Below are 22,970 nucleotides of genomic sequence, written 5' to 3'. Positions count from 1 at the left end.
GCTTTATTGCACGGATAAAATGACAACAAAGAGAGTCAGGCGACAGTATCACGAGAGCTATTTTTCCTTATTTTCATTGTATTATGTCATGATAAGAGTGATAACACACGTTATAGAAGCTATTGTGCACAGATATAAATACAGGTGTGCCTTGAGATTTTGGCTTGCCCTTTGATGTGCCTTTGAAAACTTACCCAATTCACTGTGCATGGAGCAGCTGCAGACTTCACACTCAGTGACATCACTAATTTGAGTTTTAGCACTTTAGCTTTTAGTTTTGGGAGAGAGTTGTTCATGTCAACATATGTTTTTGGACTGCCTCAGATCATAGGAAGTTCCCCTTCAATACTTCTACTTATACTACGTTTTTCATGTTGCATTATATTCATGCCTGTAGACAGATTTCACATTGTTATGTGTGTAGCTGTGTACTGACTTTAAAACTCTCTCGGTCACACTAACAGTAATGTAGAATTTCCCTTTACATAGTGCCAAAATACAGCATATGGTCCTTTCTATGAAACGACTTGGAAATTACTGGAAAATTATCAAAAAGTTATGAACCATGATCTTCCATATAGCTGTAAAAGAGTCTGCTGTTTATCTGACATGAGCATCTATATCCTCTTGTATCCTCCTCCTAAAGCTCCTCTGATCTGCTCACCCCTCCCTCCACCATTTACAAGAAATGGCAGCTAACTGCAGGAAACCATAGAATGAAAATGAAACTACGTTTGTTGGAAATGTCCTGCGGTAATATAAACCCAACGTATTGTTGAATAACAGTGTTCTGTCTAGACTCACAGCTGGTGAGTGTTAACCGCCTGTCTGACCCATTTTTAAAGGGGTGCGGTCTTTGCTCTCTCGAGGTTAATGAGGGCAGCAGATCTGCATCACAGGCACCCACAGTTCTTTCTGTGGCTTTTAGATTTTTGTATTTTACGGTTACATCATACAGGTGATAAGAATGTGTGAGTTGCAGCACATGTTTTTGTGGTATTTCCTTTTGTTGAAGTAAAAGTTTGTTGCAGAGCTGCTGATGGCTGCAAGCGAGGATAGAAATGTTTTCAGGTTATACCTCAGGAAGAGCTTTTGTGGTGTGTTATTTAGCTTGTTATTTATTATTAAGATTTCATAAAGTTAAGTTAAGGTAAGGTACTTTTTGGTTATTTCAGTTTTAATAACAATCATTTTATTGTTGCCGGTATTGTCAGTATGAGACAAGCTACATAAAGACTGAGGCGGTGTGTCATTTGATGAATCAATCAAAAGAAAACATTTAATATTATTTTATTTAGTAGCATTTTTTTTTCAAAGGTGTCTATTATTCACACATTTAACTCTATTATCTGGCTTATAAGTTACGAATCAGGTGTGTATGTTGTGATTTTTTTGGCACATACTGATTCAGTTATATTCAGTACTACCACACTCCTGGTGGCAGTAGCTCAGTCCATCGCGACTTGAGTTGGGAATCGGAAGGTCACAGGTTTAAGTCCCTGTCTGGACCAAGGACGAAGCATGGACTGGTAGCTGGAGAGGTGCCAGTTTGCCTCCTGGGCACTGCTAATGTGCTCTTGAGCAAAACACCAAACCCCCAACTGCTGTCCAAGGCTGCCCCTTGCTCTGACATTTCTATATTTAATGCATGTATAGGTTCTGTTTGTGCATGTGTGTATTTCGGGCCTGTGTGTATATGACAACAGAGTGAAAAAAATGAATAAAGTATCTTCTTCTCCTCTACTACAGTGATAGCTAAATATGATGGACAGCATGGTGGTTTTGTCAAGGCAAGTATTTGTATTCAGAAATGAAAATATAGTTAGTTATAATTATATTTCATATGCCAATAGATGTCCCTAAATTTTAAACACTTAACCGATTTAATAAATCTCATGTGATTGCCTTTTTTCACTGATTGTCTTGTGGCATGGTTGGGACTTTTATCTTTACGCACATACAAATACTCACCATCTCACCAGGTAAGTACCGTTTCACTTTCACCCATGTAGTAAATGTTAAAGAAAAAAAATATTAAAAACAGCACAGTGGGTTATGCACAACCATATTTGTTTATTACCAGATTATTGCACGCAGGTTTCTAGCTGTATAGAAGAACAGAACATAGAAATGAAGCGAGATCATAGTTCAACATCAGAAATGACGGGATAAAAGTTATCCTGCGAGTATCCATCACTCTACCTTTCGCTCAAAAGCACATACACACACAGTGTGTGGAATGATCTGTACAATAAATATGCATACCTGCTTCACATACCACTTTTTAAGTTACAACAGTGTAATCAAAATGCACATGTAGACACACGAGATACATGTGAGGGGGAGCAGATGTCAAAGGATGAAAGGTTTGTAGTTTGTTGGGCCAGTAGCGCACGCACACACACACACACACACACACACACACACACACACACACACACACACACACACACACCCACACACACATATATATAAAACACCAGTAGCACAGATTTAAATAAAGCACCGTTTAGTAAAAGCCTGGTGTCTTACTGCAAAGTGCTCTGAACTGAAGTGCAAAAATAAAGAATTTACATGACAAGCCCAGGATAAGTCCCCCAAAGCAACAGATATCAGCTCCTCTCTCACTCTGTGTCTCTCTCTCACACACACACACACACACACACACACACACACACACACACACACACACACACACACACAGTTCAACTGCTATAAAAATGTCAGAAGTAAATCATCTTTATTCATTTTATAAATATTCCCCCTGTAGCTACTGTTAATCAATTAAATAGAATTAAAAACAGTGTTTTCACATACAGTTATGAACCAGCAGCCACACTGTGCTTTACATGTGTCCCTATACAACCTGGGATTAACAGTGCAGTGCAGCAGTGTTTCCATCAGTCGTGGGCTTGCAGAGCGCCGCTGCCGGCGCCGCCATGCAAAACAAAAGAGTTTTTATTCCTCCTAAACTTCCTCCATAAAGGGAGGGGCAATGAATTACAAAAGGTTCTCTCCTCCCACCATCTTTGCCAAAAAGCACTGTACAAATTAAAGGACAATCCTCATCCTCATCTTTTAACTTATTTTTGTAGTGTGGGCCATTGTCTATATCTATACTTACTTAAGTTATTGCTGAGAACTGGGAACACGGTGAAATCTAACGATAAAGCTGTCTGTGTTTCCTTCCCATATCTCGAGAACTGTCCATCCAATCAACTTCACACTTCACAGGTGTATTGCTGGGGGCGCAGGGATGTGAACTGTCAAATTTGATAAGTGACACATTCAGTATTAATAAACTCTGAATAAACAAGTGAACTGTGCAGCAGTGGAGGCAGGGTTTCAGGGCTCTGCAGAGTCGAAATGTCTCGCTAAGTGCATTTCACCAATGTTTCTGACGCCTTACACCTGACAAAATACCTTGCTCTACTTTAAAATTGCGGTGGTTATGTCAAAGCAAGCAACTAGTCCGCCTATTTAGATATTAATAACTCCACTGAGTGTCTTTCACTAGTGTTTCTGATCATGAGTAGCCGCGATGGATTTTTCAGGGGCAGACCTTGTGAGTGGGATCAGGAATGTTGGTATTGGCAGTGATAGAAGATGAATGAACATTTTTTTTGGAGGTAAAATTATTAAGTCGTGATTGTAAAACTATTGATACCGTGTCGTAAAAGTCCTGCATTCAAATTTTTATTTGAAGTGAAGAGTGAAAGCGAAGCATTACCTCACAATGTCCTTAATTGTATTGAATCTGTACCTGAAACATAACCAGTAACAGGTCTCTGTCAGGGTACATGAAGTAGTGTAATCTTTTCCTCTGGGGTTCTCAGTAAATAAGTAGTGTATCATTGAGTTGCATATTTTTTAAGTGCTTTGGGGCCTTTTGCGTGTTGTTTCAGGGTGCAATGAGTTAGGATAGCATCATAATTCAATGTTTTTCATATCTAAACTTATAATAAATCTGTAGCTGTGGGGGACCAGGTGTATTGCTCAGCACCCAAGGAGACGCAGTGTTGAGTGTGAAGTTGTTTGAGTGGTTCTCGAGAAAGCTGCAACCAGCAATACCACAGGCCAAACAGACGGCCCGTTCTGAACAGGCATGTTTTGAACCGGCACTGAACTAATCACTGCAATACAATGAAACCATACGTGGCAACAAACACGAGCAGTCAGGCCATCAATACATTCTGAGGCAAAACCAAAAGTGACCAGTGTCCACTGTCACGTGTTCACAGACCTCAGCAGTTAACTTGGTGAGTACAACGTTATTATTACTGATAAAAACAACGGCCAAGACTACCAAAATAAGACCCACGTTGTAATGAACCACAAGTATGCTTAGACTTAGCTTCTTAAATCAGCCACACACCTTTTTTTCCCCATGCGACAGCCTCCAGATTTGAAGCCAGCACAGTTGAGTTCAGTTTGATTTGGTTCAGAAAAATTGGGACGAGCATCACTGTGCATCAGACTAGCTGCTCTGTTTGGATCAGCACCATTCCAGCGGCAGTAACGTGTTGTTGACTCTGACTGTTCAATGGTCAGCTGTATTCTGCCTGCTTTAGCCACCTCTTCTGTTACACCACCGTGTTCTTCACCGTCACAGCGATTTGTTGTGTTTAATCCTCCAGCCCACCAGGTGGCACTCTAGTCACCAACTGTTTGCTGTGACTGCACAGAATTAACAACACGTCTCAGAGGCTGGGGTCAGTATTGGGTTCTTGGTGTTAGCATAGCGACCTTTTGTGTTGCTATGTTTGTCCGCTAACATTTAGTACCGGTGCATGTCGCAAGTTCAAAATCAAATCCCCAGGAAGCAGGCTTATGTCTGGGCCTCTGGCAGGGACCGCCCAGGCTCACATGGCACCATGGGCCCTCCCACTACTAGTCCATTTGTGCTGCGACACAGTAGAGCTTTGGTTGCCGTGACGGCTGTTGTTGACGAGGAAGCGCTGCCACCAGTTATGGTGCCGTTGAGGTTCCGGTAGGGTCGCTGCCGTGGTAACGAAGCCCTTCGGCGGGGAGTAGGCACGGCAGCTGAACCACGGAGGCACACAGAGGGAAAACTCAGACCCACCAGACAGCAGCCCGGACAGGAGATGACCTCGTCCTGCTCAGAGGGGCCACTAGGGTCAGAGGACTGGACCTGGGCTCCACTGTAACCATTAGCCCGTCCTCCTCCACCCCACTGCACCTGCTGGCCAATCACAAGGGCCGAGCCGTTGTTATTGTCCAGTCGTGGCAGAGCGGGCAAAGAGGGAGGTCCGTTGGAGATGGGAAGTCGCCAGCCATTCGTCTGTAAGGAGGAAGAGGAAGTGGAGGTGAGCAGGGGTCTTCCAGGTGTGCAGTCCAGGACTCCCTCTGCTGGCTCAGGAGACTTGGTGCAGTCCATGGGTTCTGTTAGACACACACTCTCATCCTCCTCCTCCTCCTCCTCCTCCTCCTCCTCTAACCGCTCCAGTGACACCATCTCCAGCTCCACAGGAAGACCTGAATCGTCTCCCATTTCATCTTCCTCCTTCAACAACTCTCTCTTCTCAGTTATCTCCATTTGCTCTACCTGCAACCTTTCATCTGCCCTCTCTGACATCCCCGTGTTCTTCCTCATCTCGTCCTCCACAACCTCCCCTATACCTCTCCTAATCACCGCTCTGACATCCTCCTCTTTTTCGTCCTCCTTCCCTTCTGTGTCTCTTGACAAGGCTACAGTCCGGCTGAGCTCTGGAGTACAGGGGAGTGACCGGCATCTCCTCGGCAGCGTTCGCGTTCCAGGCATCCCTCGGAGAATGTGGGGGGAGGAACACGGGTCCCGCAGCGCCGGGAGGGTGAAGGTCAGGGAGATGACGGACTTGCTCGGCGTGTCTAAGAGTTTACACCGCCCCCCATTCAGATCCTGTCTGAGAGAGAAGGGGTTGACCCGCGCAGGGGTCCCAAGAAGAGGTGGGGTCAAGGTTGCTGGGGGTAACATGTCCGACTGGCTCCTTGCCAAGCCTTGCCGCTGCTGGCTGCGGTCACCAGGGTGACAGGGAGAGCTGCAGCGCCGGTACGGGCTGACGTCTACCGCCACTGGCTCTGAGTAAGTAAAAGAAGAAGAAAGACGTGAGTGGGGTGGAAGATTAACATGAGTCAAGATAACTATCAAGAACTTTTTTATTCTGTTTTGCATTATATTCTCTCACCAGTTTTAGCCATAGACTGTGTGGTTGAACTGTGTGCTTGGTTTAGGGAAGTTGTCTTAGTAAATGATGTGCTAAAAATTTCCCAGTTCCTTCAGGTATTTTTTACCGGTAAAACAAAAGTACATTTTTTGGTAGAACTCCCAGGGCATGACATCCTGGTATTTCCCGGGAGTTCTGCCAAAAATCTACTTTCTTCATTCATCTCTTGTCTGGGCATGAGTCAGCCTTGCTGACTCTCCAGGGGAAAATCTAAAAGAGGAAACCTATATGTGGCAGTCATGTGATTTCATCATGTGTCAGGCGCTGTGGCCAAGGCCAACTGGGCAAGACGAGCAACTACTCCAGGGTTCTGTGTGTCAAATGGTTTGTGCTACTTTTAATGAAAGTCTGTTTGGAAATGTGTATCACTAAAGCACAATGGGCTCATACATGGGTCCTGCTTTAAAACCTGATCTTGAGATTATGTCTTGAAGAGGATCCCTGCAGTGATTAACATGTTTTTTTGAAAATAATGCACACCCTTTGGCTAATCAGAGTGTTGGCCATCTATGCTATTGTTATATCCATGATGCATTTCCCTCGCCCCATCCTCCAGCACAACACTTAATACACTCAGAGACAGGGGACAGATCAGAGTATTTAGGGGGAAAAACTCATGTAAGCTTGTAGGATGTCACAAGAACCGATACTCTGATATAAGTGACAGTACTCATTTTTCTCCAGAACCGTAGGTACTGGAAATTAGGGCTGCACCACATGCAAAAACAAAATTATATTGCTATTACTTTGACGGATACTGTAGTTGCGATATGAGTGGAAATGTGGAAATGATCATTTAGTTTTGGCTGAAAAACATAAAAATGATGATGTAATTTTTGCACACAAACATGTTCCCTTAGGTCCGGAATATGATTTGTAGGCTGGAGTGTCTCTGTAGCACCATGATAGTTCATCAATAATGGTGTGTTGGGATACATTTTATCTTTTATTTAAAAAAAAACAAAAACTGCAGCTCCTGCTATTTGAAAATTGCACTTGGTCATATTGTGATTTTGATAAAGTTTCAATTCATTGTACAGCCCTACTGGGGTTGCAGTTCCTCTGGATATGACAGAGCAGTATATACCGACCAATCGTCACATTGTACATGTACAAGTGCTAAGTAATGACAACAGTTGAGGAGAAATATCTCAATGTATTGTAGTTTATATATTAATATCTGTTTCAGAATAGTGCTTTGCATTTGAGGCAGGGATTATGACAAAACATAAAGACAGTGTTGAAGTACACGGGATTCATTGTTTTGTTTTTGGTTTTTACCGTGGCTTCAAAGTGGGTTTTGAGAATCGTGGAATTTCACTGGTATTGGTATGGACTACTAAATTCCTGGTGTTGTGACATGCCTAATCAACAGTGCTGTAAATGCATGTATTTTACATTTAATGAAGACATGAAAAATGTTTTTTTTTTCTTACCGAGTGCAATGGGCTTCTCTCTCTCTTCGTCCCTCTCCATGCCCTCCAGTATGAAGACAATTTCAGAGAACGAGGGACGCCTCTCTGCAATCATCTGTAAACAACACGAGGACAAAAGATCAACACAAAGAGCGACGCCGATGGCCAAGAATCTAGACCTCAATAAATCATTCATTTAGAGAACTTAATAACACGTTGACAACAAAGACACACTGTCTCAGAGAGGTCACGCAGTCCATGGTGATGTCAGACAAGCAAAAATGAAACTGAAAACATATTTTGCAATAATGGGTTATCATGATGACAAATGAGACGGTGTACAGTACAGGCCAAAAGTTTGGACACACCTTCTCATTCAATGCGTTTTCTTTATTTCCATGACTATTTACATTTTAGATTCTCACTGAAGGCATCAAAACTATGAATGAACACATGTGGAGTTATGTACTTAACAAAAAAAGGTGAAATAACTGAAAACATGTTTTATATTCTAGTTTCTTCAGAATAGCCACCCTTTGCTCTGATTACTGCTTTGCACACTCTTGGCATTCTCTCCATGAGCTTCAAGAGGTAGTCACCTGAAATGGTTTTCCAACAGTCTTGAAGGAGTTCCCAGAGGTGTTTAGCACTTGTTGGCCCCATTGCCTTCACTCTGTGGTCCAGCTCACCCCAAACCATCTCGATTGGGTTCAGGTCCGGTGACTGTGGAGGCCAGGTCATCTGCCGCAGCACTCCATCACTCTCCTTCTTGGTCAAATAGCCCTTACACAGCCTGGAGGTGTGTTTGGGGTCACTGTCCTGTTGAAAAATAAATGATCGTCCAACTAAACGCAAACCGGATGGGATGGCATGTCGCTGCAGGATGCTGTGGTAGCCATGCTGGTTCAGTGTGCCTTCAATTTTGAATAAATCCCCAACAGTGTCACCAGCAAAACACCCCCACACCATCACACCTCCTCCTCCATGCTTCACAGTGGGAACCAGGCATATGGAATCCATCCGTTCACCTTTTCTGCGTCTCACAAAGACACGGCGGTTGGAACCAAAGATCTCAAATTTGGACTCATCAGAACAAAGCACAGATTTCCACTGGTCTAATGTCCATTCCTTGTGTTTCTTGGCCCAAACAAATCTCTTCTGCTTGTTGCCTCTCCTTAGCAGTGGTTTCCTAGCAGCTATTTGACCATGAAGGCCTGATTCGTGCAGTCTCCTCTTAACAGTTGTTCTAGAGATGGGTCTGCTGCTAGAACTCTGTGTGGCATTCATCTGGTCTCTGATCTGAGCTGCTGTTAACTTGCGATTTCTGAGGCTGGTGACTCGGATGAACTTATCCTCAGAAGCAGAGGTGACTCTTGGTCTTCCTTTCCTGGGTCGGTCCTCATGTGTGCCAGTTTCGTTGTAGCGCTTGATGGTTTTTGCGACTCCACTTGGGGACACATTTAAAGTTTTTGCAATTTTCCAGACTGACTGACCTTCATTTCTTAAAGTAATGATGGCCACTCGTTTTTCTTTAGTTAGCTGATTGGTTCTTGCCATAATATGAATTTTAACAGTTGTCCAATAGGGCTGTCGGCTGTGTATTAACCTGACTTCTGCACAACACAACTGATGGTCCCAACCCCATTGATAAAGCAAGAAATTCCACTAATTAACCCTGATAAGGCACACCTGTGAAGTGGAAACCATTTCAGGTGACTACCTCTTGAAGCTCATGGAGAGAATGTCAAGAGTGTGCAAAGCAGTAATCAGAGCAAAGGGTGGCTATTTTGAAGAAACTAGAATATAAAACATGTTTTCAGTTATTTCACCTTTTTTTGTTAAGTACATAACTCCACATGTGTTCATTCATAGTTTTGATACCTTCAGTGAGAATCTAAAATGTAAATAGTCATGGAAATAAAGAAAACGCATTGAATGAGAAGGTGTGTCCAAACTTTTGGCCTGTACTGTATGTGCGTGGGCTTACGTTACAGCAGGTCACAGCGAGGCTAAAGAATGCAGCGGGACAATCCCCAACCATGTTCTCAAATGCTTCCACGTCCAGACCAAAGTCCTGCACACACGTACATACACAAGTGTTTCAGTGTAATGTGTTAATTACTCCATGTCTTGTAGTGCTGCTGCAAATATTAAGTAAAATCACATCACATCAAGTATGAATAATCATAACGGCTGCTAATACAGGTTACAAAATTACCATTAAAATTACACAGTCATTTACACATACAGACACGCATCCCTATGGTGAAGAACTTTCAGGTCCTCTCACTGCGGACTGACGACTAGTTTTACCTGGATCAGCATCTGCAACTAGCATCCATGGCTCTCTATTGAAATGCTTTTTTCTCCTAACGAGCATTTTGGAACACTGACGTAAGATATTATTCTTCCCACAATAAAATAGAAAAGTATCAACATGTTTCTGTCTGTGAGAGAGAGACATGTCTCTCCTTTACATCCCTACACAACCAGACTGAATTATAGGCGTGAAGGGTACCTCTGTCCTGGGTAAGAAGTCAGGATCAGCTTCAATCCGGGCGATGATCTCACACAGGATGATGCCGTACGCAAACACGTCCACCTGAACAGAGGAGAGGAATTTAGGTTAGTTCTCTGAGAATGCGCACATAGGTTAGGTTAGGGCTCAACCAAGATTTCACAAATACGTCTTTGGTATTTGTGCTAATACTCTGTCATAAAACATCTGAAAATTACTAGAGAGGTTTAATTTATTTCAGATTCAGCACTCCCTGAATTCGTTTTAGTGCCTCATGTTGCCTTAAGGCTCACCCAAGCTCACTGTCGGTATGCTAACACCCAACAATACACTTTGTATAGACTAGAGTTGGGCGATCATTTCTAACGACATCCAATCTTTGTTACTTGAGATCCGCAAGAAGGATGAGGTGGGAAGAGTTATGTCGCTTAACGTGTAAGCACGGACCTCTCAACCTTAAAGGAAATGAGTGTTTTTAAACCTGGACCATATTTCCTATGTTTTTTGTGTCTAACTTCAACAATTTTTGAAATTGGCCCAAGTCTTGCTAAAGGAGAAGTCTTGTTCTGAAATCTTGCGAGAGGTGATGTGTTGCAGGACAAACAACGGTTGAAAAGCCAGTTGGAGAGAGGAGCACTGCCAAGAATTTGTCATTTTGAAATACAGAAAGCATAGCTCAGTGTTATCTAAAAGATTTTCAGTGTCATGGCTTCATTCATTCATTCATTCATTCATTCATTTTCCATAACCACTGATCCTCTTGAGAGTCATGGGGGGACTGGAGCCTATCCCAGCTGACACTGGGCGAGAGGCAGGGTACACTCTGGACAGGTCATCTGACTATCACAGGGCTGACATGTAGAGACAGACAACCATTCACACACATTCAAACCTACGGGCAATTTAGAGTCACTGCATGTCTTTGGACTGTGGGAGCAAGCCAGAGTACCCGGAGCAAGCCCACGCTGACATGGGGAGAACATGCAAACTCAGCACAGAAGGGCTCCCCCACCCTGGGTTCGAATAATAGGGATTAAATTGCAGCCTGTTTTACTCCTGAATAATCATCTTTAGTGTGTTTGAAACCAAAGATCCTGTGGAGATACCTTCTCATCGTACAGCTCTCCTCTCAGAACTTCAGGGGCCATCCAGTATGGGGAGCCCACGATGGCCAGAGGCTGCTTCACCACACCGTCACTGCAAAGAAAGAGAGATCTTCCATGAAGTCAGGTGCTCACTCTGAATCACTACTATAGTCAGAATTTGCTGCGAGTTATTGTTACAGTTTATTTATGTAGAATAGAATTTTTATATATGATGTTTTGTATATTATAGAGACAGTCTATGATGTAAATTTAAACTGCACTGAATAACATTAGGCAATAAAAGCAACAGCCCTGCCCATACTTAATTTTGTTGACGCGCTTTGTTGTTGTGTTTGGCCATACTATATTGATTTTTTTCCCATGCAGGAAACAAAATATTAGCAACACCACTGTGCCAATAATTCTTTCATAAATTAAGGAATTATAAAAATAAATAAAGCTCTACCCCCAACTAATGATAGAGTGTACTCATCTCCGGTGTCATATAGAGACCTAGTTCTGCACTAGGAGTAATTCATCGATACATTAGGCACAAAAGACACACTGAGATGGCATGGACCTTTGACACCAAGCATAAATAACCTCCTGTACTAACACATATTTATACTGGCTCCTCTGTGGATACAGATCTGTTTGCTTTTTCGACTACAGCAGAGGAAAAGGCATCAAGATGCCGGATTTCACCCCACTGACCTGTAATCGGGGATCTTCTCTGCCAGGCCGAAGTCTCCCACTACAGCCGTGAACACGCCATTATCACAGCGAACCAAACAGTTCTGTACAGGAAAAAGAGTCAGTAGGTGAGATCCACAAACAAGTATTTGTAAAATTTCATAAATCACCTCAAAGTACAAAAAACATTTTCTCACTGGACTCTAGTCTAGCCATGCAGATAGTTTTGGTTTTATTTGTCCAGGCTGTGATGAAATAAATCATTCTGTAAGATGAGCTCTCTGTTCTGACCTGTTCAGGCTACAGTTGTAAACTTTCCATCAATAACCTGAGGCTTTTTACAAGATGGCATTAGCTGTAAAGTGTTACGCACTGCTCCCGGGAGATGCTACTCACTCACTAAAGTTATAACCCTTTTCCACTGAAATTAACACGTGTACTTGAGTTTTCTAAACACGGGAAAACCTGCTAAAAATTGGCACTAGACTACTTTCCCATTGCCAGTAGAGCTCTGCAGCAGACGAGTATGCCTTTCTGTGTTGCATTCAACATGACACATTAAAAACGGTGGTTACTTCTTCATATATATATCTCTTACTTATTCACCCACTCTTTCACTCAGTGCAGACTGATTCGTAACAATGTTTGAGCGCTGCTTGGGCGGAGACAGGCCGTATTTTGTGGTGGCACATCATTGCACCTTGCCGGTTAAGGGGCTAAAATTACCGCATTGACCTGGGTGTTGTGTTTCCATCAATGCCGATCACAGCCGCAGCTGATGAATACCCGAGACTACTGCAGTGTCATTTGACCCAGGTGTATATGTAGATTTCCCATGACATTAAAAAGACAGATGTTAGCGGCTGTTAGTGAGTTTTTTGTGCAGAGGAGCGACAAAGTCTGCATCAGAGAGAAGACGTGGGGGAAGTATGGTTTATGCACGAGATATTCACATGCATAAACCATGGCTGGGGTTCAAGTCAAGTGTAAAGCAACTTTTGAAAGTTATTTTTAGACTTAGTTAGCAGAATAGCTGAATAGGCCTGTTATGATTTTTTTTCTTGAAATTAAGACTTTTTTCCTCGAAATCTCAGATTTATTTTTTTCTCAATGTGGCCCTAATACTCTGTTGTACGATCTAAATGATGTCGAAACTTTGTTTTAGGGTGAAAAATCTGTGTAATGTTGCTTTAATAACAACATAGCAGAGCGCCTCACTTTCTATTTATTGAATCAACCTGTATGCTGTACCTTGGAGGTGAGGTCTCTGTGGAATATGCCCTTGTTGTGCAGGTACTGCAGGCCTCGGGCGATATCCAGAGATAGACCAATCCTGACGCACCACGACAGGTACAAGTCGCTGTCCAACAGCTGCTCCAGGTTGCCTCCATTTATATACTGCAGAGAGAAACAAATACATGTCTTCAATAAATCTTCCTGACAAATATTGACATGTAACATGTGCCGAAAGAGACAACCAACACATGGATCATTTATGACCATCTGCAAGATACAAACAGAGTTTATAATGTTGCCATGGATACCTCCCCAATGTTACTGGTGGGTTTTAAGACTTATTTTTGACATGTGGAGTTTCACTTATTTTATCTATTACATACTTCAGACATTTCAAGAAACTGAAGAAATCTGACAGTTTAAAAAGAAGAAAGATTCGAGTAAAAGTTTTACCTCAGTCAGAGCGTGGAGTTGACCTTCGTGCACACAAACCCCAAGAAACCTGAAGAGAGCAGAAGAAATATGATTTGAAATACCTTTCTCTGCACTCCCATTATCTCATCACACATTTCAACGCCCCCTATGGTGAAATATGTTGACTCTGGCGACCCCCTGTGTTTCTTAGTAGTAATGACAAAGTCATCTGATACTGCCATGGTGCAAACTGAGTAATGGGATATTTTTAAGAAGAGCTCATCAAGAGCCACATCCAAGTTTATCATTCACTCACAGCATTGCCTCACCAGCTGCTGAGACACTTCTTTGTCTGAACAGCTGAGTGCTGTATGTTCTCAGCTGGATTAAAAACATACAGGGAAGAGGAAGCACTCGCAGAACGAGACCCAACTTGAGTACTACAGCCCTACAGAAAGGTAAAGAAACAACAAAAATGCTACATTTCAATGTGTTGGTGGACGGAGAGGTTGGGTATCGAGAACTTTTCAGAGAGCCCTGGAGGCGCAACTTTAGCTGTAATGTTTTAGCGTTATTTGAACTATTATTTCTCATCATAACACGTGATGTCAACGGCCTTGGATCTAGTTGTAGAAATTAAACATTTGAAAAAATCTGATGCGTCTGGATCAGAAAGACAGTTTGAATAATCTAACACCCAAAGTTGACACACTCCAAACTAAAGTTTGATCTATTGTAATGCTCAACAACATAACTGGCAAGACAATTGTAATGTGTGTACCTGCCTTTAAAGGAACATTACACAGTACAACAATGCACATGTCCCCTTAAAACCAGACTATTAGGTATATTAGCAATATTTGTTTCACTGTTCACCGATTGCTGAGAAAAACAGTAACTGAACCTGATCAGAGGTTTTAGTAAAAGGACGATTAACACTCATTATAGTGATCTAATCTCACCTGACAACATTAAGGCTTCGATACCACACTGGAAATGTGTTTTCAGATGTACGTTTTTACCTACCTGAGTATGTTGGGGTGGCAAAGCCGGTTCATGAGCTGCACTTCTCGGAGCATGTTAGCTTTGTTGCTAGCCAGCGTGTTCATTTTCAGTGCCATCACCTGCCCTGTGATCCGATGCTGCACCTGTAACAAACAACCAGAGAGGGTTTACAGTTGGGAAGCACTGTAAACACTGAGAGATATGGAGGTGTCTTGCTTCATCTCGTGAACACAGCAAAATACAGTCATTGGATAGAGTTAGCTAATGCTAACTAAGTGGCACAGCAAAGATAAAAACACACAAAGAGCTACTTTGTATGCAACACTGGGTCCCCACACAGTTAGCTGACATTTATTCAAGCTTGTCCTTAATTATCAAACAGATGCATCAGGCTGGAGTTGCAGTTTGTGTCTTTTTTTTTCTTCAAACCCCAGCACAAGGTGTCTGATTCTGAACTGCCTCGACTCCCAACTGCATCAGCAAACTTTCTGATGCACAATTTAGACCCAGTGCTGCCACTGGCCACCGGCGTATCCCCCGCCACTGGGGCTGCTCCCTGCTGTCCTTCCAGCAGAGCAGTCCCTAGCTGTGGGGAGTGAGACAGAGGGACTGCAAGGTGCATGAAACGGCACCTGGTCACAGCGAGAAATTTAACCAGATGATTAAAAAAATGCAGTGCAGTGACGATACAGACATTACACACAAGAGATGTAACGCAGACCTGCCACAGCTGTCACTTTGTCAGAGTTAGAGACTTCAGTCTGCATTGTGCCACTGCAAAAATGCGACCACATGAAATTTTGACAGGCACTTTCACAAAAAATATGGGACGATTTTGGTCGCAGTCTAGCACCCTGCCAAATGAAACACACCGTTACCTCAGAACCAAATTATAGATTTCTCTGGGTTTTAATATTAGTGCAGACCTTTGGGAAAATATAAGTATACAAATGAAAAAATATATTACATAAGGTTGAGTCATTTAAACATGCTGATGCAGAAATGTTACATTTAATTGTTTTAATTTGTAGTTAAGCTGTTTTTTGTTTTGTTTGTTCAGATTATTTTCCAAGTCTAAAAACACCTGGCTAGTTTTCACTTGGGTTTGACCTTTACACTGTACAGCAGAGAATCCCAGTGTCACACTTCATGAACATGTGCTGAACATGTGAAGCTGCAGGTACAGTGGGTCTGTGGTCATGTGTGTGACCAGACTGGTCATTGACTGGTAATTTGTGCCTGCAAAGTTCAGACAGTGTCTGGCTGGACCTGCAAGTGCATGCATCTCTGTGTATGTGTGTGTGTATGTGCATGCGTGTGTGTGTGTGTGTGTGTGTGTATATTAATAGCGTAGCACTAATAGGCTTTCTGGATTTCCCATCAACCCTCCTGATCTGCACAAATCCAATGGGCCATTACTGAGACCTGGCCCAGCAGTAGACAGGAGGTACGCACGCCAACACAACAGAGTTAACAGGAAAACAGCAGGCTGAGTTTAACAGTAATAATAATAAACCTAATAAACTTCTGATTCTGATTCATCCAACGTCCCAAACATAGCAATGTAAGAGGGAAATAGGAAAATACAGACAGAGGGTGGAGTCTCTGCAGGTGAATATACTGCCACACACTTCTAGTTGGATTACTTCTGTACTGTACTGGCACCACTGTTTCTAGGTTGATTTAACTAGCCATTTTAAAGTAACAGCTGCCCCCCTGTGGTTGAAATGAACTGTTTTCTATCTCAACCACACAGCTGAGAAGATCACCATCAGTTTCACTTTAAGTGTGCACAGAATAAACAGAATGAGGACAATTCAGGATTCAATGTTAATGATGTTTTTACACTTGCCTGGTTGGGCAAGTAGGTCGGAAATCTACTTGCCCAAAGTCAATTTAACTTGCCCCTAAAACAAACTGTTTTATTTATTAGCGGTGATCAAATAACAGTAAAGACAATGAAGACATACTTTGAAAAATGTCCCCATTTAATTTGCCTTGCTCGCAAACTTGCAGCAAACTGCACAATACATAGTTAAGAGTTTTACCCTACTTAATTCCTGTTCCCAGGATAAATGAAATGCTCACTTGTGCTTCAGTTCATAAACTTTACCCACATTTTCTCTCGAGTACCCGAGAGCAGTACTGCACGTGTACAACTTTCAAAATAAATAAGAAAGAAGTGAGATGGCTCACTGCTTAGCTACTTCCATCATCAGCTCCAGGAAAATAACAGGTAAGTGCCAGCAGTGTGTTGCTAGATTTACTCGCCCACCATGACATTTTATTTGCCCCTTGCAATCATTATTGTTGAGCCTTGTGATATTGTTAGTGTCCTTGAAATAGTCGGATTGGTTTGCTGTAGAGTTGCAGTGATATACCAGTTTCAAGATATACTGTGATATAAAAGTTGACGGCTATCATACCGTGGGTTTGCTTGCCGACGATATTGGAAGAAGAAGAAACACATACTTAAGTTAAAAAATGGTTTGAAGTTTCAATTAAAGTAACAAAATGTTTGTTCAACCAAAAAACCCCTCTGTTTTCATTCCTTTAAACGTCATTCTGACTGATAATAATTATTCCGCAACACTGTAACACTGTGTGTTTTCTAAGACTGTTATTGTACCATACTGTTGCAACCCTAGTTTGTGGTTTGTGGACAGATCTACATAGAAAAATAAAAGACACAAAACTTCATCCTTTGCAGCACTTTAAACCACTGGATGTTACCAGAGGTATTCGTATCATTTAAATCATATGAAGCACTGAGTAACTTTTAAGTATGAAGTTTTATAAAAGATGTTGGTCAAACTACTTCGAGCCATAAACAGTTCTCATCTATACCAGGCGCCACTCCCCTGGTTTTCAATGACTCTGTTTCTGGGAGTGAGTGTGTAAAGCTTTGGCTATTTCAGATAAGAGAGGAGGAATGTGCGCTGGAATCCACTCTGTATAAACCCTCACCCTGAGCAAATACTCCAACAACTACTTTACATGCCTTTACTGTACATGGTCATGACTGATGCATGTGGATGCTGCGTGGACTCTTGATTTGGTGGTGGGCAGGAGGCGATCATTTACACACGTACATAAAGACTACCTAAGAGAAAAACAGTAGGATGTCTACACACTCTCTCTCTCTCACACACGCACACGCACACACACACACACACACACACACACACACACAGGTGGTGTGAGAGTAATCTACTTAGTCTGGACAGTGGGATCTGTCCTCCAGTCAGCCTGTCACCTGACATACACACAATCTGACTTGTGCATTATGCATCACTTGGAGTCATTGCCATAGTGCTGTTGCACAGAGCGAGTATCTAACATTTTGAGAGTATCTAGCTTCAGTATTATATATGAGTGAGACAGGATAGAAAGGCGGGATATAACGCTGGGAGGAATTTAGGATATAGTAGGATTGTAGTATCAGTCATGGTGCGAGAGACGTAGTCCATCGTATGCTCCTTGTAGTCTTGGTTGCTGAAGCAGTCCACTGTAAAATGCCTTGTGCATAATGTGGAGCTGCCATAGATACCACTCTCCTCAAAGTGAATTAATTCTAGCCAGAGGGCTGTAACCACGGTATTTTGGGGAAACGAAGACACACCGACATAGCATGCTGTTGCTAACTAGCTAACTTAATCTTAGCTCTGTGTGGCTAAAAGTTGGGGATTGATTGATGGGTGGATGTCACAATATTTTTGGTTAAAATTGGCTGGTAATAGCTTCTGTAAGCACATGTCATATTTTGTTTTACAGAAAGAAAACATGTTTGAATTTTGATATAAAAATCTGAAAGAACTGATATATTTTGCAGATGGCATTAAACAGCTGCACAATACGCCCTGGTATATGCTTTTTTGTATTATCTTGACTTAAATTCAATGGAAATTTTGTCAACTAAAACTATGACAGGGTGTGAGATATAACCAAGTTAAATTTAAAGTAAACACACTGATGTCAGTTCAAAGTGAATGGTAAGGAAAAATGATAACAATTGGGTGAGTTTAAGTTAAGCTGTCATAACTGCTATTTATTATCGCAACTCTTCGGTCTGTCCAATGATTGTAAACAGTCACTGGGTGTGTCAGGCTGCAGAAATTTTCGCGGTAATGTGATCAGAAATATAAGACCGAATGTGAACATAAGACAAATTAAGACTTTTTAAGGCCTTATATAAAGAAAAAATCATTTAAGACATTTGAGACTTTTTAAGGACCTGTAGACACCCTGTATGACAAAACGTTCCGTTGAAGACCTTTTTTCTACATTGAAAACAAGACCAAAACTAGCATGCGGACATTTGCTAATTGGCAGTAAACACAAAGTACAGCTGAGGCTGATGGGAATGTAGTTTTGCAGATATTTGGTTGTGATCGGCAAGTTAAAATGTTGGCCTGATGGTGATTCTAGAGGGGAAAAGTTATAACACTTATTCTGAGGGAGACATGGACATTCATGGCTGTTCGTCAAATAGTTGTTACATGCTTGCAGTTATCATTTATCTGTGAAGGTATATCGGATGCCAAAATGCTGTTTCAGCCTATAGTGCTCAGAGGAATGATTTTACAACTCTGGCAAGTTATTGGAGCAACATTTACAGTTCTTATGGATGTTGAATGAAAATGAGAGGATCTGAGAATATTGTGAACTGTATTAAAATTCCAGGGCTGGATATCTCCAGGGACATTTAAAGCTGACTGTTCAAGGCAGGCCAGTATATTGTGCGGTTAGATGCTGCTGGGTAAAATGCACAAGAATTTTTGATTTGTTGTTTATTAATCTGTCCGAGTAATTCCATAAGGGACTGATCATGTAAATGGAATGGCTGATGCAGTACATAGGCAATGACTTTGTTTTGCATTGAGGCAAACAGTGAGTCAGGTTTGACTTTTTTGCCACATGTTAAATGTACTATGAAGGACTGTCGATTACTTTCTGAAAATACCCTTACCAGCGAAAGTGGAAGCCAACGTGAGATTTATTCTTGCTTGACATTTCGCCTCGCTGTTTTTGCATTCTATTTTGGCACTGCATCTTGTGCATGTGTGCTGCTTATGGTCTGGCACCGGGTCACTTCCTTTTTATGAAGCCCTGACCTCACCTGAGTGCAGTGGGGATACACACCCTTTAATGTCCCGAGCACAGAAAATAGGACAAAAATAAGAAAATACAGGCAGAGAACAGAGTATCTGCACCAAAACACACCGCCAAAAATTTCTAGTGGGTCATAAGTGATGACTGAGAGAGACTACTTTTGTATGTGTCTATACATTGATTCTTGGGAGAATCCTGCATAGTGTGGCTTTACTGTCATTTATAAAGCAAGAATTACAAACAGTCTCTGGTTGCAGCTTGTGTGCTGTTTTTCTCATGTGTTTATCATTGTGAACTGAATATCTTTGGGTTTGAGTTTGTGTTGGCCATGGGGATGAACTGATATTGATACTCTGCTGATACAGAGTACCAATCACACATCAGTGCTCCTTTCTCCCCCAAATGTACAATGTGTAAGAGTGTGGAGCTCATTGATATCATTTTTAAATAAGGTAACGTCAGGCTACGGACAGCTGTGACATTAGAAATGCGTCAGCAGTCCTCTGTGGCTGAATGCTAACATCACACTGTCAGAGAAACTGTATTTCATGTGGATCTGTTAATAGCTGGTACCTGATATTTAATAATAAAGATAGATATGAAGAAATAAACTTGACAAGTAATGTTCAAATAATGTCTCTTAATCATGTATGATTCAAGTATTGCTTTTCTAAACGTCGTGGTGTTATTTTCCTTCATGCATGTCAAACGTTGATTTGATAAATGGACAGGTGAACAGGATGCTGCAGACGAATGTAAACATAGCATATATTCTAGCAGGTGAACTATAGAAAGGGGCTCATTACTGGACTGGACTGGACTGAGATGCACTGAGAAGCTTTTGTTTTATCAGTAGACAGCTCACATACCTTGAAGACCTCCGAGAAGAAGCCCGAACCTATCTTCTCACAGAAGAAGTCATCGATGCGGGCCAGACTGGACACAGCGCTCCTCAGGGCTCTGTAGGAGGACGGGCGGATCCGGTTGGGCGCGTGGATACTGTGAAGCGGCGGCTCGTCACCGTGACCCTCCTCAGGATCACAGAAACAGCACTCAGCGTGGTAGTCCATGTTGCTGGAGGACCACCACCAGTTGCTCCGTTCTTTCCCACAGGGGAACCAAAATGTCTGTTAGATTGCAATAGTCCTGAGACTCGAGGTGATGGTGGCTTCCACCATCATGATGCCAGAATGATCAGTGTCTTCTGTGGGTTGTATGTGTGACCTAATGACCTGATAGTATATCTTATATTTTGTACAATACTGCAACTCTGATTACATCTGCTCCTTGATGAAGACTGCAGCAGATCTCAGGTTATTACACAAATATTAAATAAATATAATTTCTACTTGATAAGACGTTTCTTATTGGTTCATTAGAGTCCTTGATTCCTCTAAAGTAGCCTCCAAGTTCCCACCAGCTCCAGTGGCACAAAGATGGGTAAGTCTCAACAATGAAAAGTTAAGTCACTTTATATTTCTGCTGCGCTGCCACCGAGGTTTTAGAAATTCCTGCAGTCCATGAACGTCGCCTCGCCGTGCCGGTAGCCTACGTGCGGAGGCTCGGTTCCCTTCGTCATCCCGTTAATGTGGAGGCTGAGATGACGGATGCTGCAGCTGCACGGTACCGGGAGAGGGTAGGAGGGCCGAGCAGCCGGCTGCCATGTAAAGGTCCCTGTGGAAGTGTGTAAGAATATTAAAGGGACACTATATTAAAATATAACACAGCAACACCGACATATTTGACGTAACAGCAGCTAACTTGTATTTAAATCGCAGGAACGGCAGCATGGTCGATGTTAACACCACCGTTTTACAATAAGACACATTATGCGCTGATTTTGTCGCATTTACGGACCGAGAGCCTCCTCTGAAGACAGCCCGGGCCTGCCTGCTGCCTGTACGGCGGCCGTGAGGCTAGTAGCCACAGAAAATCACCGCTAGCGGGGCGATAAGCCATAACCTCCAGTGGATATCATCGACCTGCAACAGCTCAACCGGGACTATCAGGCTTCGCAATAACCACAGGCCTCATTCAACCATGAATTTATTTTTTTTACAACTACGTATAGTTAAATAATATTTAAACAAAGGCTAAATAAAAGCAAAAAATGTAACGTAAGCGTTTCCGAATCCCATATTTCTCCTGACCAATAAAAAAAAATCCGGGCTACTGTTAATAACGCGGGCTGTCAATGACAAACGGGCTGCAGAGGCTGAGTCGACGGCTTACCTCTCTGCTAACGTCCGTCCGGAGGGAAATGTCGATGTGGTCCGGAGGTTAGAGGCGGACTAATGGCAGAAATATCGCTCCGTAGCTCGGCGGTGTCTGCTGTTGATAATCCCGTCTGGATTCCTGCTCTACGAGCCGCTTGTTGGGACGACTACCATAATGAAAGCGCGGAGTCAAGCTCGCGAGAGTAGTGCTGAGGACTTCCGGGAATTTCACAATAAAAGTTTCTCAGCCTAAACATCGATTTTATATGCGCACTATACATACACTTGTGTTTAGCTGTACTTTAAAGAAGATAATAGAAGCTTAGACTTGTTTACTTAACAAATAACTTTTTTTAGGCTATTAAAGGTGTATTTTATAAACCTAGACGTAAAGCATGCCCATATTTTAAAGATCAATTTGTCCACACATTGATTGCATCCAATGAACTTAGTCTAAGTTCAGCTTTATGTGGGGAATAATTTCATGTTTTTCTTACAAGACCAGAGTGTATCTTTAGTCTGAAGTGATTGCAAGTTTTAAGTAAGAATAGACTGACAAGCATACGGGCTAAATAAAATGTATTTTTTTTTTAAAAAAGTGATTTATTGTGTTAATAGCAACTGAAAAAGTACATATAATTTACAAGAAAATAAATGTACGATGACAGTTCAATAGGCTATGACCAAGCCGATTTATGTACTTAAACACAGACAAGAGTTGAGAAAGAGTGACTGTGTAAAAATTATGTCTGGCTTTGAAATAATCAATCATTTTATATGTGCACTATGCATACACTTGTGTTAAGCTGTGCTTGAAAGAAAATTATAGAAGCATGGCCATGTTTAATCAACAGGTTCATATTTTTTAAAGGTGTATTTTATAAACTCAGACATAACGCATGTCTATATTTAAAAGATCAATGACCACACACAAAAAAGGGTCACTTTTTCCTTAATTTGTGTGTGAAGAAATGAAGACTTTTGCCAGATCTGATGATGGCTATTTGAAATACAATTGTAAACACACTGATTACATCAATGAATTCCTTATT

General features: G+C 42.0%; 1 protein-coding gene across 1 annotated transcript; it reads right to left on the bottom strand.

Moving 5' to 3' along the window:
* Positions 1 to 4,615: 4,615 nt before the first annotated feature.
* On the bottom strand, positions 4,616 to 22,107 carry LOC125886104 (dual specificity testis-specific protein kinase 2-like). The gene is made up of 11 exons (XM_049572051.1): positions 21,935 to 22,107; positions 20,572 to 21,376; positions 14,612 to 14,733; positions 13,625 to 13,673; positions 13,187 to 13,333; positions 11,957 to 12,039; positions 11,264 to 11,354; positions 10,158 to 10,241; positions 9,627 to 9,713; positions 7,661 to 7,754; positions 4,616 to 6,078 (listed from the first exon to the last, which is right to left on the bottom strand). The coding sequence occupies exons 2-11, from the start codon at positions 20,770 to 20,772 to the stop codon at positions 4,829 to 4,831; spliced, it is 2,208 nt and encodes a 735-aa protein (XP_049428008.1). The 5' UTR covers positions 20,773 to 21,376; positions 21,935 to 22,107; the 3' UTR covers positions 4,616 to 4,828.
* Between the last annotated feature and the right edge of the window lie 863 nt (positions 22,108 to 22,970).

The sequence above is a fragment of the Epinephelus fuscoguttatus genome, linkage group LG3 (assembly GCF_011397635.1).
Source record: "Epinephelus fuscoguttatus linkage group LG3, E.fuscoguttatus.final_Chr_v1".
In the NCBI taxonomy this organism is placed as follows: Eukaryota; Metazoa; Chordata; class Actinopteri; order Perciformes; family Serranidae; genus Epinephelus; species Epinephelus fuscoguttatus.
Note: the sequence above shows the minus strand (reverse complement) of the source record. Positions and strands in the feature narration are given on the sequence as shown.